Raw genomic sequence first — 16,199 nt, 5'->3', positions numbered from 1 at the left:
TCACCATTGTAAAAACATAATATACATGTTAGAAAATAATAATAATAATAAAACGGAATATTTTAAATATAGCAATATATACCAAGAGTTTTATAAAATAGTATGTATTAGTGACATTGATAATATTTTCATAATTTATGAAAAACAAAACCCCTAAAACAAAGGCCTCATTTGGTAACCGTTTTGTTTTTTTTGACTTTGAAAGTTATGTCTATTTCCATCTTACAATAATTTGCATATTCTTTACTTACCAAATTGCAAAAAATAAAACAATTTCTTAAATTCTTTTTTTAAATTTTAAAAAATTTAGATTGGTTTTTTAACCAATTGATAAAATGTAAATAAATAAATAAAATAAGAAGGTATAATATCTATAAGCTTAATTTTCAAAAATAGAAAAGGAAAATAAAATGATTATTGATTCAAAGCATAGAACAATAGAACAATAACTCAGCTACACAAACTTTGTAGGGGAAACACATCTTAACATACAAGGTTTATAGTTAACTTGATTTACAAGCAACACCAATCTTTTAACTTTTTGTGTTTCCTTGATGAATATATTCATGTTGACTAATTTGGAGCAAGAACCAATACCCATATCCAAAAGATAATGACAAATAATTGAATGTTTATCAAATGAAGCAATATACATGGTGTGGTTTCTATGGGGAAAAAGAAAAAGAAAAGGTTTTACTGACAAGTTTCTTTACAATAGTATCCAAATTTTATGCCCACTAAACACTTCACTGCACCAAGTCAAAAGTTGGGGAAAGAAAAATTCTTGAGAACAGACACAAAAACTTTTGGAACACAAGAGAATCTTTCAACAACACTTTTCACTTTTCACTTCTCTAGACCATCGGTGGCTGTTATGTGGGTTGGAGGCTCTACCACATTTTGCTCAAAAAGGTTGTTCTCTGTATCAAGTTCACAGTATAACACTCCATTTCCGTCTAAATCTTCAGGCTTCTGGAAAACAGTACCTTGCTTCATTTGATCTACCTCTTTTCCATTTAAGATTTGAGTTTTATCTTCCCGGTTCAGTCTCGACAGTTCGCTCTCAGGGGACTCGATTGAGTCCTTGACGCGTATCTAATCAACCAAATCAGTAACATCATCAATTTTCTGAGTGAGTACAGACAAAGTTAGATATGGAAGCAAGTCTATAACAAAGTATAAGACTATCGATGCAGATGATTTATAAACAAACACCAGATACAAAGAATCAACTCAACTCAACGTTCCAAACTAAAAATAATTTGCCAAACCATCAATTTTGATATCCCAAATAATCAATTTTCTAACTTGCCAAACACCAGGACGTTGAGAAGATGAATGGAAACTGGGAGAAAGTAGATAAGACTATGCGGTTTCATGCTATTGAAGTTCTGAACGGAATTCCATTATGATTTCTTTCGTTCTCTTTTTACAATGCCTTTCTATTTACACCAGATAACGAGGGTTCTGAAGAGGATTCTATCATGGTGCTCACAGTTCTTGGAAAATGAATCCCCAACTCAAATCTATTGTCTCCAAAGTTCCCAAATATCATTTTCATAAAATGAACAAAGTGTATTGTGAAATTCTCTAACTGGATGGCTCTTTTTCAACACATTTTGACTATTTACGACCTTAGAGCTTACTAAACTTGAACCAAATAGGATGCAAAAATTAGCTTATGTACCTAGATAAAAGTTGTATCTACTGTCAGCTGTAATCTATATCTATAATCTGTGCAACTTGTACGAAAATTCATTGAAAACCTACAGCATGTGGTTTGGTTCTCCTTTCTTTTTTTCTTTCTCCTAAATCTAGTTAACCAAAGATTAAACTTTCATTTCAATCAAATATACAAACCTGCAGCGGTTTCATAATCTCTAACTCTTGTTCATTGGATTTGTCGAGTGCATCTTGAGCTTGTATTTCCATAGAGTTTCGAACCATTTGACTGAGGAAAGACACTTGGTCTGACATGACTCCAAGCCCTTTCAAAAGCTTTGATCCAAGTTGTAAACTAGTCTGCACAAATAAATCAAAGAATCTTATGTTAGGGTATCCAGGGGAGTCTACAAAAATGCACCTTAAGTAACAAAGCCAAATATCAATAAGCTATGCCTCACGCCCTGATCACTCAACAGTAATACCTCAGCATCTTCCAAAATAGCATCCGTTGCACCTGCGGTCTTTAAATCTAATAGATGCACAACATCCTTAGCTCGGGCATAAATTGGAATCTGTATCGTAGAAGTTTTGTCATGTTCAAATCAAACCAAAAATAAGGAGTGGCCAGTGAGTTAAACAATCAGTGACCCAACACAATGAAAGAAGACACTTAATAAAAGAGAACATTTGTTCTCTTTGTCCACATAGGTGGCACAAAATGAAGCAAGTCGAATAGAACAAAATTTTGTAACCAAAGTAGAAACCTTAAAGAACTGAATACATATATATGTTTTCTCCCTCCGAAACAGAAAACGTGGATTTCTTTCAGCATAATTGTCTCCTCTATGGTGTGGAGAGGCATTCCTATTTCCTATTATGCACATACTGACATACATTAAAGAGAGAAAAATTACAGCTGGGAACGCAAGCCGGAGCTTTTGAACAGCATCGATTGTTGCCTTCTTCTCCGTGAACATAACCATGACAGCTTTTGGTGAAGAGATTCCTGCAGATTGCAAAACTGCTGGTCGTGATCCATCTCCATAGAGAACAGGAAAACCAAGCTTTCTAGACGTCTGATGATGAAAAAACCATAGAAGTGTGAGAGCCAGATAACCATATAGCCCAAAACTTATGGAGGGAAAAAAGGTATGAACGATTCAAAATTTTAAAGAAGAAAAATTACAAGAAGCTTCATGAAAATTACTGTCAAACTTAGAAAAAGGAACTACTTTACGAGAACATCATGCCATTGCAAATAAGAGAAAGACAAAACAGTCGATCATGGAGAGTTGTAGAAAACGAAAATCTAACCAACCTTCACTACGGAAAGATCAATGTCAAATGCTACATATGGCCATCCAGGAGTATTGCCATCTATCCCAGATGCCAAAGGTGTAGATAAGAAATTTGCCAGAACCTACAAAGAAAAAACAAGATTTAAAGGAGAAAAACTTCGGGGTTGTACCCTTGCTAAATAATGATTATTAATATAAAAAAAGAAAAGATAAATATATATGGATATATACCTGACCCATTTGTCCAAATCCAACAATGACAACAGGTTCAGTAGCGTCAAAGTTCACCGTATCTGCAGCTTTCTGTGAAATTTTCACATTTCAAAATGTGCAGAATAAATTGGTACAGTATAAGATTAACTGGTCTAGACCACCATCCAAGTATTATTTTCTTTTTATCCTAAATCTTTTCATACTAGCAGATTAGAGAGATTATTTACTTCAAAGCATTTTTCCTGCTTGTTTTCATAGTTGGAAGCAGGAACCTCATGTGCTTACCATGTACAGATACCAATATCTACAAAATACAATTGTATTGCCAGCAGCAAATGCAAACTTAATTCAGGTCCAGTTAAATGCAAATCAAGCACTCAGTATTGAAAGGAAGCGTTAAAGTTAGTACATACATCCTCTGTCTTGTACTTTTCGCTGATGAATTCAGATGCCTTTCGTCCAGCTTCATTAAGCAAGGGAGTTAGAGCCATTGACAAGACAACAATAATGATGAGCAGTTTGTTTAACTCGAGTGGTAACACTCCAAGCCTGCTACCATGAAAGAGTAAATGATAAGGAAACATTAAGCAAGGATTCACGAGGGAGAATAGTCATGCACCATCTAAGTTAAGACTTGCCTGTTAGCCAGTGAAAACACTACAAATCCGAACTCGCCTCCTTGAGATAGAAGGAAGCCTATTCTTACACTTTCTTGAGTAGTGAGGCCCACGCGTGGACCTATTGCTGTTATTATAAGGGTCTTGATTGCTATTAAACCTGCCAAAAGTGCAAGAACATTTGGCCATTCTCGGAACAAGAGCTGCATAGAAATGAAATCACTTATAAAACCAGATGCAGAGGAACCATAAAGTCATCATAGTACTACTTGATGGGTCTAACTTCTAATGAAAAAACTAGAAAATTGATAAATTATATCAAACATATGAAGTAGGAAAAAAACAGTATGATTAACATTGTGTATTTCATGTCTCACCTTTAAGCCAAAAGGAGAGCACACTTCCAATGTTTACTTATCAACTCATAAAACTCAGACTAAATAATTAATGTATTTCAACTTCCATACATTAACATTGTAAGTAATTAGATATCTTGTAGCTGACCTATATTCTTCGAGTTGCAATATACATCATTCAAACATAGATAATTATTGCATAACTATACGAACTGATAAAATAATCTTAAACCAGTACATGGCAAACAGAAGACAATGCACCTGCATATCAATGGAGGTCCCTGTGGTAACAAAGAATAACCCAAGGAGCAAGCCCCTAAATGGCCGAATATCTGCTTCAATCTGTGTTCGGAAATTAGTTTCTGCTAATATTGCCCCAGCCAAAAATGCTCCCAGCTGTACTGCACATCAATTCTAATTAAGATATTATAAATATGAAAACTATCCACATCAGCTGTTTATAAGCATGAAAAAATGAAACAAACCGTATCACTAAAGCCCAATTTCTGAGTGATTAGTGAAGTGCCAGCAACTGTTAGCAGGCAAAGGGCAACGAAAGCCTCTGAGCTTCTTGCTTCTGCAACAACCTGAATTTTAACCGCTCTCTGTAAGTGTTAAGATCCTAAAATAAACTCGGAGCAACCCTTACTAATACTGTAAAAAATAAGCATGGTGCGAACCTCAAAAACTCGCCTAAGAATCAACTTTCCACCAAGAGACAGCAGACCCAGTCCACCTAAAGCCTTCAAACTTTCTTGAGCGAGCATTGGCCAGATACTTTCTGTGCCCAAATTCTAAGAGGATGGAGAGCAAAAGGAAAAGAAGCAATACACAAAGTCAAACTATTTGATAAATGCAATGCTAAGTTATAGATGTCAAGATGATGGGGGAAGAGTTAATTGTACAAAAGCAATGACAGGGAACATTTTACATGAGCAAAACAATGAATATATTTTCCAGCAGATTGCTTTTTTTTTTTTTTTTTTTTTTTTTTGATAAAAGAACTACTTTCATTGAGAAAAAATGAAAGAAAGTTAAGATATATCTCTAAACGATATTAAGAATCCTTTCATATACCTGGCTCTCAAGAACTGGAAGTATGACCAGGAGAGGGACAACAGCAATATCCTGTATCCAACAGTAGGTATTGCAGAAAAGTTACAGACCATAATTCTGATAGAAACCTTAAATAAGGACCAAAATATTTTGGACGAAAGTATCTAATATACTAAATGTGAACCAATATAAAGCAAGTCGTGAGAATAAATTTGAAGGGTTTAAGGGGAATAAACCTGCAGAAGAAGTATTCCTAGAGTTGCTGAGCCAAATCTTGTCGCGAGCTCTCCTTTTTCTGCAAGAAGCTATTCATTATGATAGGTAAGGTCAACAGTCAGCTATCCTAAATGCTTACTGCTAGCACATTACAACATTGTAACATTCAATAAACTAAAATCTTTGTTCTTCAGATTACATTTTCACTAAATTAAATGAAATTAGTAATAATAGGACCTGGAATTTGGATGGAAATGAAAGAGGATTTGGATAATGAGATATTAAAAAAAATCAATTTTTACATTATTAACATTAACTACTACATTATTGTAGATATTATCTCTGGGTAATAAGCTTATTTCCGTGAACATTGGATTGGTTAAAATCTTCTTTTCACCTTATCTCCCCATGTCAATGTTAAAACAGTTACTGCTCAGTCTCTTAAAATTCATTAGCTGGAGCGTCTTTGATTGGACGATTAAATACAGAAGGAATTAGGTTTGCAATCTTCAGGAGTTTATACTTGTTACTCTATTTAGTAGTCTTGTCTTCATGTCCCCACCAATGGTTTGATGCATCTTTTCATGAAATTACAGAAAAAAGAGACCTTGATAGAAAGTCTTTAGCTCAATTACACACTAGGCTTGGTAGAATTAACACCATAGACACATCCAGATTGCAGGCATATTCCATTGTTCTCAATCAACAAATACATACTTTTCCTTCAAAATCATGATTGAATGAATATGTTCATGTTTGGGTTGACTTTTTAAGTGTAAATAAGGGTTTCTAAGTGGAAGAAATTGTTTATAATCACTTAGAAAGTCAATCCAAATCGACCCTAAGTGCACATAAAAGTTATGAGAGTACTTGATTAGGCTACCTGTAAAACAAAAGCTGAAGAAGATAGAGAAAGGGCAGCACCAATAACAATAGCTTCATCAACGCTTCTAATGTTAACCTACAATTCAGACAATCATAACTCAAGTTGGTGAGTAAATGCAACATTGTAATCATAGCATAAAAGATGGAAATGAGAACAAGGCTTCCAAACCAAGATTGCAGTGATAACTCAAAAGAGAAGCTTTTCTTGTCTGAAAATCTAACAAAATTGAGCAGAAAAACTACAAATACTCATGCACACAGAGACAAGCAACCGCAGAGAAGGAAATGAAAATATCCAAGAGAGATTTTATAAACAGAATATAAATTGACCTGGAATATCTAACTTACACATCCTTATGGGGCCATAATGAGAAAAAAGAAAAAGAGAAAGAAAACAAAAGATTTTAGTCAAAGGGATCTTTCATCCACTAAGATACCCTGCAAGCTCAACTCATAAAATCAGACTGCCAACCTTAGAAGATAGAATATAAAAATTCAATTGTTCGTCTGTTGAAGAAAAACAATACAAACTTTAATTTCAATGGATTTTGTTTTTAAAAAATTGCTAGTATGCAACAGCCAAATAAATTGAGATTCAGAATTTCCATTAATGCAATGCATATTAGGGATACCAACTGAAAATAGAGTGCTTACCAAGTCAGACCTGGCGTGAAAAAGGAACTCCAAAATTTTTGTTCCAACAGCCCCATTTGTGGGAAGTTCAAATGCTGTGAAAGCGATAGTAGACAATATGACCTTCAAAAGGAAAGGTAGGAATGTGTAAGTTAATAAGTTAAAAAAGTTGAAACCACAAGCGATAGTGGATAATATGAACTCGAGACTTATTGAATCTCATCGTAACTGGTATAAGATAGTATGTGGGTTAGAAGCACTTTGGCACTCTTCCATTACAAGCTAGATTCTTAAGTGCAAGTTCAACTTCAAGTCATTAAACAATTTTATGAATAGCATGCTATATCATAATGAGATGAATGGCCTAGCACAATCAGTACCAAGTGGAATCGCCCTTGGTATGGATACTATGAGCAAAGAATACTCAACACAGTATCATCATGGTTTTTAGTTTGAAGGATGGATTATAACAGCACTATCCCATATCGAATGTAGAAAGAGACCACGTGCCTTACCCCCTCAAAACTATATACTATTTCTTGACCTTTTCCAAATTGAGAAGTGACTCCATCTTTCCCTCTATCCTTAACAAAACAGACAAGGTTTCCCCCTTCGATTAAATATCATCTAAAAATAGGTGAAATGACCAGCAAGTTGAAATCAATTTAATTGGGGAGGAAGTATAAGATTGTAGGGGGTTTGAACACAAGACCATCCTAAACCACCTGCTCTAATACCATCTTAAATCACTAACTAACCCGGAAGGTTGACAGGTGAAGGTAAATTTAATTATATATCATCTAGCAATATGCATCTTTATTTGGGTTTGACTTTCACTTTGACTTGATATGTGACAACAAAATTCAACCTGTTTTTATTATTTGTATACTAAAAAAATAGACAGTAGAACGACACGTCATAGTAGCTCTAATCAAGAAAAGAATATGCAGATTCAATTTAAAATATATTGGTATATTCCAGTCATGCATCATCTATTTTTAGAAATATACCTGAGTCAATCCCATGCCAAAAGCAAACCTTGCAAGAGCCTTTAAACGTGCGAATGAAAGCTCCAAACCCATCTCAAATAGCTAGAGAGGAATAATGTTAGTGCAATGTATAATTAAACGAAGACACTCCCATGTTCACATGCACACCCGTGCCCGAACAATACACATAATTATAATCATAATTTAGAAGGGTAAGAAGGAATGGAATATGATGCAAGTCTAAGGTGGTCAGGCCTCTAATATTTCACATCATCATTTTTTCCACATTCAGGACTCTATTTCATTCACTTAATGTTGATCTCAGTCCATTGTGGTACAAAATGCAACAAGAAACATCATATGTGATGCATGGAATGTCATTCAATGATCAGATCACAAAGCAGCATAACACCCACAAACTTGGCACATGAAGAGAGGGTTGATGTGGCTTACCAGGAAAAGTATTCCCCATTCGGATAAAACTTTAACGTCTACAATATTTCTAATCACGCCAAATTGATTAAGTACAATCCCAGCAAAGAAGAAACCAAGTATCTGAAAACGGCCAGCATATGGTCAGATTTTGAATCAAACATGATGTAAAATGCACAGTAATTCACATTATGTAAGATCTCCACAAAACTTTGCTGAATATTATGTATAGCTCTAGCATGAGCATGTAGAAATATGTAAATATGAATTTCTTAATCATTATATTCATGAAGGATAAATCTACTTTCAAAAGATCATAATAATTAAATAAGAAAAGTATGTGGAGAAGAGAATATCATTCTTACAGGGCTAGCCTTAACTTTCCTAAATAAAGGGACAACTACGACAGTCACAGCTAGGAATGTCAATGTATCCAATCCTAAATCATTGATGACGTCAACAGCAGCTGCAACATCAAGAGCTGCACGTGTTCTAAGTCTTTCTCTCTGTTTTGGCCTACGATTAGACCAATTGTACCCATTCTGTCCAACTACTTTGAACGTTAATGTAGTAGCACCATTGTGAAAAAGTACAGGGACCAAAGAATAATCATTCCTCCAGTGATTAAAAGTGCATGATGGAACAGCCACTTTCTTCGAGTGTGAATAATGTAAGTTGAAGGAAGGTCCACAAAGTTGATGAACGGTATGAGAGTAGGCCCTGAAAGGATTCTTTTGTTTAACTGCACTATAAATCTGCATGATAATAACCAAGTGAAACAAGTGAGAAACTCCGGAAAGTAAACCTCCTCAATTTTGAACAGTGTAAAATAAACTCTATTATAGTACTAATATTGGGTTATTTTATTTTTGTAAATATCTTTATTATATCGTCCTTTATGGTCTTTATGCTCTCCACTTAGGTCACTCTTGTACACATATATAAACGTCTCTTTAGTGAATGGAATACAAATTCAGATTCTCTCAAACCTAAGAGTTTTACAAATTCTGTCTATAACTAGCTATTCTATTCATCATCAAATTTCTGAAAAACTAAAAATTTGTATTTAAGCATGTTAGAACCTCTTAGTTTTGAACTATTACTTCTTCGGTTCTGCAATTTGACTTTTATCATATGGCATTAGTCCTCTTCTTGCTTACCAAAGGGGAAGAAATGAGTATCAAAGAACACATACAAATCTAAAAAACAATTAGTAATCCATGCTCAACATTTTATTGTCCAAATCTCTTTACAGGCTTTGAAATCAAAGATCACAAAAATATTTTAAACAACATGGAGGAGAGTATTAGATATTCTCATCGGTATCCCAGTAACTTGCTCTATTGTTTTAAATTTCAAACCATTCTTCTCTTATGAGAAACTGAACATTGTAAACCACAACGATATGCAATTTTTGAAACAAATTACATAATCACTAATGAACACATTAGGAAATGGCCTTGGAAAACTCATTAGCCATCCATATACCCAACCCCATCAAGATTCCTAAAGAGGATGATTTCACAAGATCAATTGAAATTTAAAAACCCATAGACATTCGTTACCACCAACCTGAACATAGATCAACTATTACGGCATATACCAAGAGGTCAAGGGTTCAACATCCTCACCACCACTTATTGTTGAACTTTTTAGAAAAAAAATTTACCACATTATCATCACCCCTAACAAATTCCAATCATATGAGTTTGTGCTCACTTTTGAGAAGAGTATATTTTAAGACTCTAAGACTAAGTAACTACTTTTAGAAGAATCGCTGACAAAAAAGAAAAAGAACTTACTTTCAAGCCTTCTTAGAATTTCTAAAATTACTTTCGATTATATAACCACTAAAAAACTGGAGAGAGTATCAAAACACTTTATAGTTATGACAAACAATCAAAAGTCAAACTCACAAGTCAAATAAATAGGATCATACAAAATCAATAACACTCATCAAGTCGATCGAGATTATGAAACATCATAGCACGAAAAAATGAATAATAACAAAAGGAAATAAGACAAGAAGCTACCTGGGACTGGGAGCTCTGGCAACAACTGACCGGCTCCAACATACTACCAAAACTCATAAATCCAATACACCCAATTTGAATACAGTGAGAAACATTTGCTAATTTAAAGACAAACCCAAAACTTCTAAGCCCAAATTAGAAGCTTAGAACACAAAAATCAAGTCAAGACTGAAAGGAAGGGAATGAAAATGAAAATGGGGGCTCAACATCTGAGGCCAAAAAATACCCACGTTCCAAAGATTTGGGGGATTTTGAATTGTAAGAAAGGAATTGACATAGGGAGAACTTGGAATGCAGCTGAGAGAAACCGGGAAGATAGAATGGTAGTTTGAGTTGGAAATTGGAATAAGCGGAGACCCCAGAAAGGCTAGCAATGTTTTACGTGTCCATTTCTGCGGCCATGGCAATGGGTGCAATCGGACATGCAATCTAATACAAATCCGGAAGAAGACAATTGAAATGGAACGACGCAAAATCTGAGCCACCAGACCAATGACTGTGTAATCCATTTGTGGTTAAGAATGAAGAGAGAGTTTTAAAATAAAATAATTTCTTATAACATTGTTTTCTTATATCCAAAGTCACACGTGCAAAATGCATATACACGTATTTAAAAAAAAATACAAATTTACGGACATTTTCAAATACATTATAATAAGTTAAAATATTTACAAAATATAACAAATATTTGGATTCAATCTAATGCAATTAATTATGCTTCTAATTTAGTATCGAACTTTCAAAAGATTATAATTTTACTTTTAAAATTTGAATTTTGTTTCAAGTTGAACCTTCGAAGTTTATATAAATAACCATGATATTGCATTAAACACTCATTTTCGGTCTCTCGGGTGGTAATGACTATTAATTAATTTTAAAAGAATCATAATTAATTAAATTTCACTATTTTCATAGTCAATAAAATTAAAATTTATTTTTACCTTCATTATTATTTTAAATTAATGACTTAGAAAATAAAATTCAAAGTATAAATGATGAAATTTAGAAAAAATTCCTATGAATGAAATTAATATTTTAAAACTTAAAACAATTGGATTCAAACATAAAAATATAAACTACCTTTTATATCCATTAAAATCTAAAGAATGGATAGGATATCAATTTACACCCTCTTTCAAAGTTTGTTAAAAAATAATTTATATTCTTTATTGAGATCACTTTTAAAAATCATCGATGCATAATTCTTACACATATACACTCTTCAACGGTCAGATTAGTAAAATGGAATGTGATAACTTACCACGAATGATTCTCAACCTAAATTCTAACCGATAGTTTAAATTGAATTATTGGTAAAAGTTCAAGGTTTAATAAATAAGATTATAGCTTACACACAATGTTAAAAGTCTATAAAAACTTTTTGGTTGAAAGTATTATTTAGCATATATTTTAATTTGAAACTTCAAGATTAATATTACAATACAAAAACCAATAATGTGAGAGGGCATGTGCCTTGTTTTCCCCTTAATAAATCCGCCCCTAGTCACACATGATGGTTAAATTTTCAAATAAGACTTGCTTCATTTGATTGCTAAAGAACTCGCTTGTATTATAGCTTAAGAAATTTGTATGATATTAAATCTTAGATAAAAACTAGTATATGTGATCATGGCATGACGAAGCCGGGCATTTGATAGACATATTTTAGAATTTGTTATCCAAGTGCTATGATGTCTCAACAATAACAATACAAATTAAAAATTCCTACCCTGAATCATTACAAACAAATAGAATCACATGCTTGAATATGAAACAAAATAGAAAACATCCTAATTGAAGGGTTACAAGAAATGAAGTATGAAATTCAACAAGAGTTGTAGCACTTCATTACGTATTGAAATCGCGAGAATAGAGACAGAAGAAATTTAGCTTCACACCACAAGAATGTACATAGAAAAGAAGAAAATCTCTTTTCCTTCCCTTTGAAATAGTAAACTTATTGAGTAAGTAAGGTTCTAAATATAATCACATGATTAAGGAAAAAAAAACATAGAGATTAGAGAATAGAAATCACTGAGAGGGAGAAAACTTGAGTGAAATACTATTGACACAATGGCGCTCATTTGTGGGTGTTCGAAAGCCTTCTCCTTTAAAAACATGACCCAGATGACCACCACAAGCAGCACATGTGATTTCAGTTCTCATCCCATCAGGGTCAGGCTGGTCATTACAAAAGCAATGTCATTATTTCAACTCTAGAATGTTGCTGGAGGGAAAACTTTGAATTGTGGTTCTATGTCATTCTTGTTGTCAACTAAATGATAATATGACGTGCTTATTGATCACATGCTAGTTTCTTTTCTTTCACCATCTATGAATATTCATCCGAGTTTGTGCATACCTTGGCTATTCTCAAGGAACAATAGACTAACTCTACTATGTTTGGGTGCCAATGTAACTCATAAGATATTAAACCTAAGATAGGCTACTATGATTTGGATTCATTTCTTCTATGTTCTTTATATACAGGACATACATAATTGATTTGGTGTGACACAATACACACGACACAATTGATAAGAGGATTCTGATATGTTGGTTGTCTGTTTTAGATACAATCTATTCTGTCTAGCCCTCTACTTTCTTCGGTCATTTGTCTTTCACTTCTTCGTATCATATAGACAACACTTGTCCAATACACATATTACGTCAGTAGTTTAGACTCGGGAGTGAATCTAGTTTATTTCTCCTATTTCCCTCTGGTCAGAAGGAACCTCTTTTCAATAAAGGAACTCCCTCTCTGTTAGAGGTATCTACTGCAATATTGCAGAGAAGTGAGAAAATGATATATCATATTGAAAAATACAACGAGCTCCTAAAAGATCGGATTCCTGACTCCTACACACTAGGAATGATGGAGGTCAAAAACTCACAGTGCTTTTAATGGCTCCAGGGATACCGTCGAAAAATGCTGGCCAACCACAACCAGAGTTGAATTTCGTATTCGACTTATAAAGGGGTGCCTCACATCCGGCACAGTGATAAACTCCCTCGTCATAGAATTTGTCATAAATGCCAGTTCCTGGATACCTGCAATACCCCAACTTTAGATCTGTAAAAGGAACTTAGTCTTGCAATGGAGATCGACAGAAAATAAGACGAAACTATATTACATTGCAAAATAAAAATGGAGCCTAATCACTTTGACTCTTTGAGAGTCTAAACACTCTCAAAATAACTCTCCTAAGATTTTGACTAACTTTCCTCTCTCGTCCACTCTATCTGCTCAACCTGTTACTAACCAACTTTTTTAACGAGTCTCTAAAGGCAATCATGTACTCCTGATCTCCAAATAATATTCTGTGAGAGCCCTAGTTAGAGATATATAGATATATTAGGTTATTAGTAGGATTATAGTAAGGGCATGTGAATCATTAGCCTAAGGGTGCCTTGGTTATAAATGTATAGTGTGTTAGAGTCCTACTCCTCAGACTGCGTGCATCATTTTGAAAGGAATGTCTATTGTGGGAATGTGGAGGAATGTAGACCCCTCAAAAGGCTATGAAATTGTAGTTTCTTCATTGGTATTACAAGATATATTTCTAATTCTTTGGTTGTTCTTGAGTTTTCCTGACAAATTGGATTCTAATATATCTTGAACTAGAGCTCTCACATACTCCTAATATTTGGCCTATAAGATGATTCCCTCAACAAATATCCATACAGGCTGCAACTTTGCAATCAACAACCAAACACAGAATTAAAGAATCAAAATGAAAAGAACCCACTTACTCTGTTCCTTTCTGCCGGAGAATTCGAAACTGCTCCGGCGAGAGGATGGCACGCCACTCCTCCTCCGATTTCTGGACAGAATTAGGCGAAGACATGGCCAAAACACGGCCCTGACGGAAGCGACGGGGTCTCAGAGCAAAAGCCCCAGCGAAAGGAGTAGCGGAGATGGCGAAAGAAGATTGGAAATGGGTTTTGAAGAGCAGGAAGTGGGGCGAAGAGTGGAGAAGAGCGGGGAAGGGTGTGGGGTTGGAGAGAAAAGCTCGAGAGGAAGAGAGAGGGGAAGTTCGAAGAATGGAAAAGCCCATGAGAGAGATGGCAGATTATTCCCGAGAGAAAGGAGAAGATGACGATGTCGATGATGATGATGAGGAATTTGATTTGTTTGGACTTTGGATCGTGTGGATAATAATTAATAGGATGCCAAAGAAATAATATAAATAATTGTAAGTTAAATTACTTCTAATATATATTTTACTTATAATAACGTCATTTTAATGTTTATTTTTGTGTGATTTGTAGATTTTTTTCGAAATATCAATCCACCTTTTTTATCGATATCAAATACAATATCAACATATCAAAATACTTTTAAAACTTTAAGAATATTTTTGACGCAAACCGCAAAATTAAGAAACATTTTATTTAGCCTAGATTGTAATTGCAATCAAATTAGGCCATATTTACTTTAGAAATAAAATAAAAAAAAAATAATTTGGTCTAATTCCAATTAAACTATAGATCGTAATTCGTGATAGTGATTGTTAGTGTTTACCTATCTAATTTTTCAAAAGTAATATGATTTGTGATTGCATCGGTTTACTTCGAACCGTTCAACGATTTGTCAACGTTTTTAATTCACTATTTTTTAATGTTTTTTTTTACTTAGAATTACAAATTGTCATATTACTATTATCATCCTAGTCACTGTTTTAACCCTAACAAAATCGATACCGAAATGTAGAGAGGTAATAAATCATAGTTCCATAATGTTACAATTTACAATATTGTTAACGAGAGTCGATCACACCTTTAGCCTTTTTATATTAATTAAAAAAAATTCATACGTCATCACACAATTCGAAAACTATTATATTTATTACCATTTTTTTCTTTTGTCAAAAAGAAACAAAACACACTAAAATCTAAATAATATATAATCAATTGTTTATAGGCATTGAAAATCTACAAGTTGGACAGAAATGACTTGTCTTCAACCACTTCCTTATACATTCTTCATGAAACATATGCAAACATGGCATTTGTAACACCACCCTCCCACTTCTTTTCTCCTCTTTACCAATTTTCTCCAAGCAAATAACACAATCAATACTGTCGTCACCTAATTTCATTAGTTCTTCGTTGTTCTCCACTCTCTTTAGCATACTCTCCATTGCATTGTCGCTTGTTGGAACCATCATTACTTCTTGTGGTTGGTCTATTATTGCAGGAATCATTCGACAAACCAACAACTCTATCCTAATTTCCAGAGGATAAATCTCTGCAAACACCCTAGAATTATTCTCTTGATCTTCTTCAACTTTTCTAATCCAATGTTTTATTATTTCATCAACCACAAGTTCAACGTTGACGATGCCTCTAAACATCTGAAACTTCTGGAAAAGTAATCGCTTCAAAGTTTTATCACCACGCTTGAAGATGGAGATAGGAAGTTGCAAAGCAGGAAAGGTAGGTTGTGAGATTATGTGTTCACTAAGTAAAGTTGTTGCAAATGTGCTGCCTTCTTCACCTGCTCCAAAGTGTTGGCATTTGACTTGAAGTTTGAAGTTCAGGTCGATTTGTTTGACAAGTGCTGGCGAGTTAGGTTGAGTTTGAATTTGGCTTTGTGGTTGACGATGCCTTAGGTCGGGATCGGTAATTCTTAAGGACATACCCATGTAGTAACCTGCAGACATACAAGCATCGAGGTTTTGTTCGGCCATGGAAGTTTAGATGAATATGAAGAATAAATTGAGAGAGTTATACTGATGGAAGATGTGAAGATTTGAGAATAGAATGAAAGATATTTATAAGAGACTTTTCTGATTTCCTTAAC

At 34.1% G+C, this 16,199-nt stretch overlaps 2 protein-coding genes across 2 annotated transcripts; both read right to left on the bottom strand.

Moving 5' to 3' along the window:
• Positions 1-611: 611 nt before the first annotated feature.
• LOC103495357 (K(+) efflux antiporter 3, chloroplastic) lies at positions 612-10,853 on the bottom strand. Its single transcript, XM_008456880.3, has 19 exons — positions 10,394-10,853; positions 8,726-9,115; positions 8,382-8,483; positions 7,950-8,030; positions 6,961-7,062; positions 6,305-6,382; positions 5,442-5,510; positions 5,227-5,277; positions 4,830-4,943; positions 4,635-4,736; positions 4,411-4,545; positions 3,815-3,996; positions 3,590-3,725; positions 3,195-3,266; positions 2,984-3,085; positions 2,580-2,741; positions 2,148-2,237; positions 1,861-2,022; positions 612-1,095 (listed from the first exon to the last, which is right to left on the bottom strand). The coding sequence occupies exons 1-19, from the start codon at positions 10,448-10,450 to the stop codon at positions 847-849; spliced, it is 2,436 nt and encodes an 811-aa protein (XP_008455102.1). The 5' UTR covers positions 10,451-10,853; the 3' UTR covers positions 612-846.
• Positions 10,854-12,212: 1,359 nt separating this feature from the next.
• LOC103495356 (peptide methionine sulfoxide reductase B5-like) lies at positions 12,213-14,548 on the bottom strand. Its single transcript, XM_008456879.3, has 3 exons — positions 14,147-14,548; positions 13,288-13,444; positions 12,213-12,574 (listed from the first exon to the last, which is right to left on the bottom strand). The coding sequence occupies exons 1-3, from the start codon at positions 14,449-14,451 to the stop codon at positions 12,425-12,427; spliced, it is 612 nt and encodes a 203-aa protein (XP_008455101.2). The 5' UTR covers positions 14,452-14,548; the 3' UTR covers positions 12,213-12,424.
• Positions 14,549-16,199: the final 1,651 nt, after the last annotated feature.

The sequence above is a fragment of the Cucumis melo genome, chromosome 1 (assembly GCF_025177605.1).
Source record: "Cucumis melo cultivar AY chromosome 1, USDA_Cmelo_AY_1.0, whole genome shotgun sequence".
Classification (NCBI taxonomy): domain Eukaryota; kingdom Viridiplantae; phylum Streptophyta; class Magnoliopsida; order Cucurbitales; family Cucurbitaceae; genus Cucumis; species Cucumis melo.
This window is presented reverse-complemented; position numbering and strand designations above follow the sequence as displayed.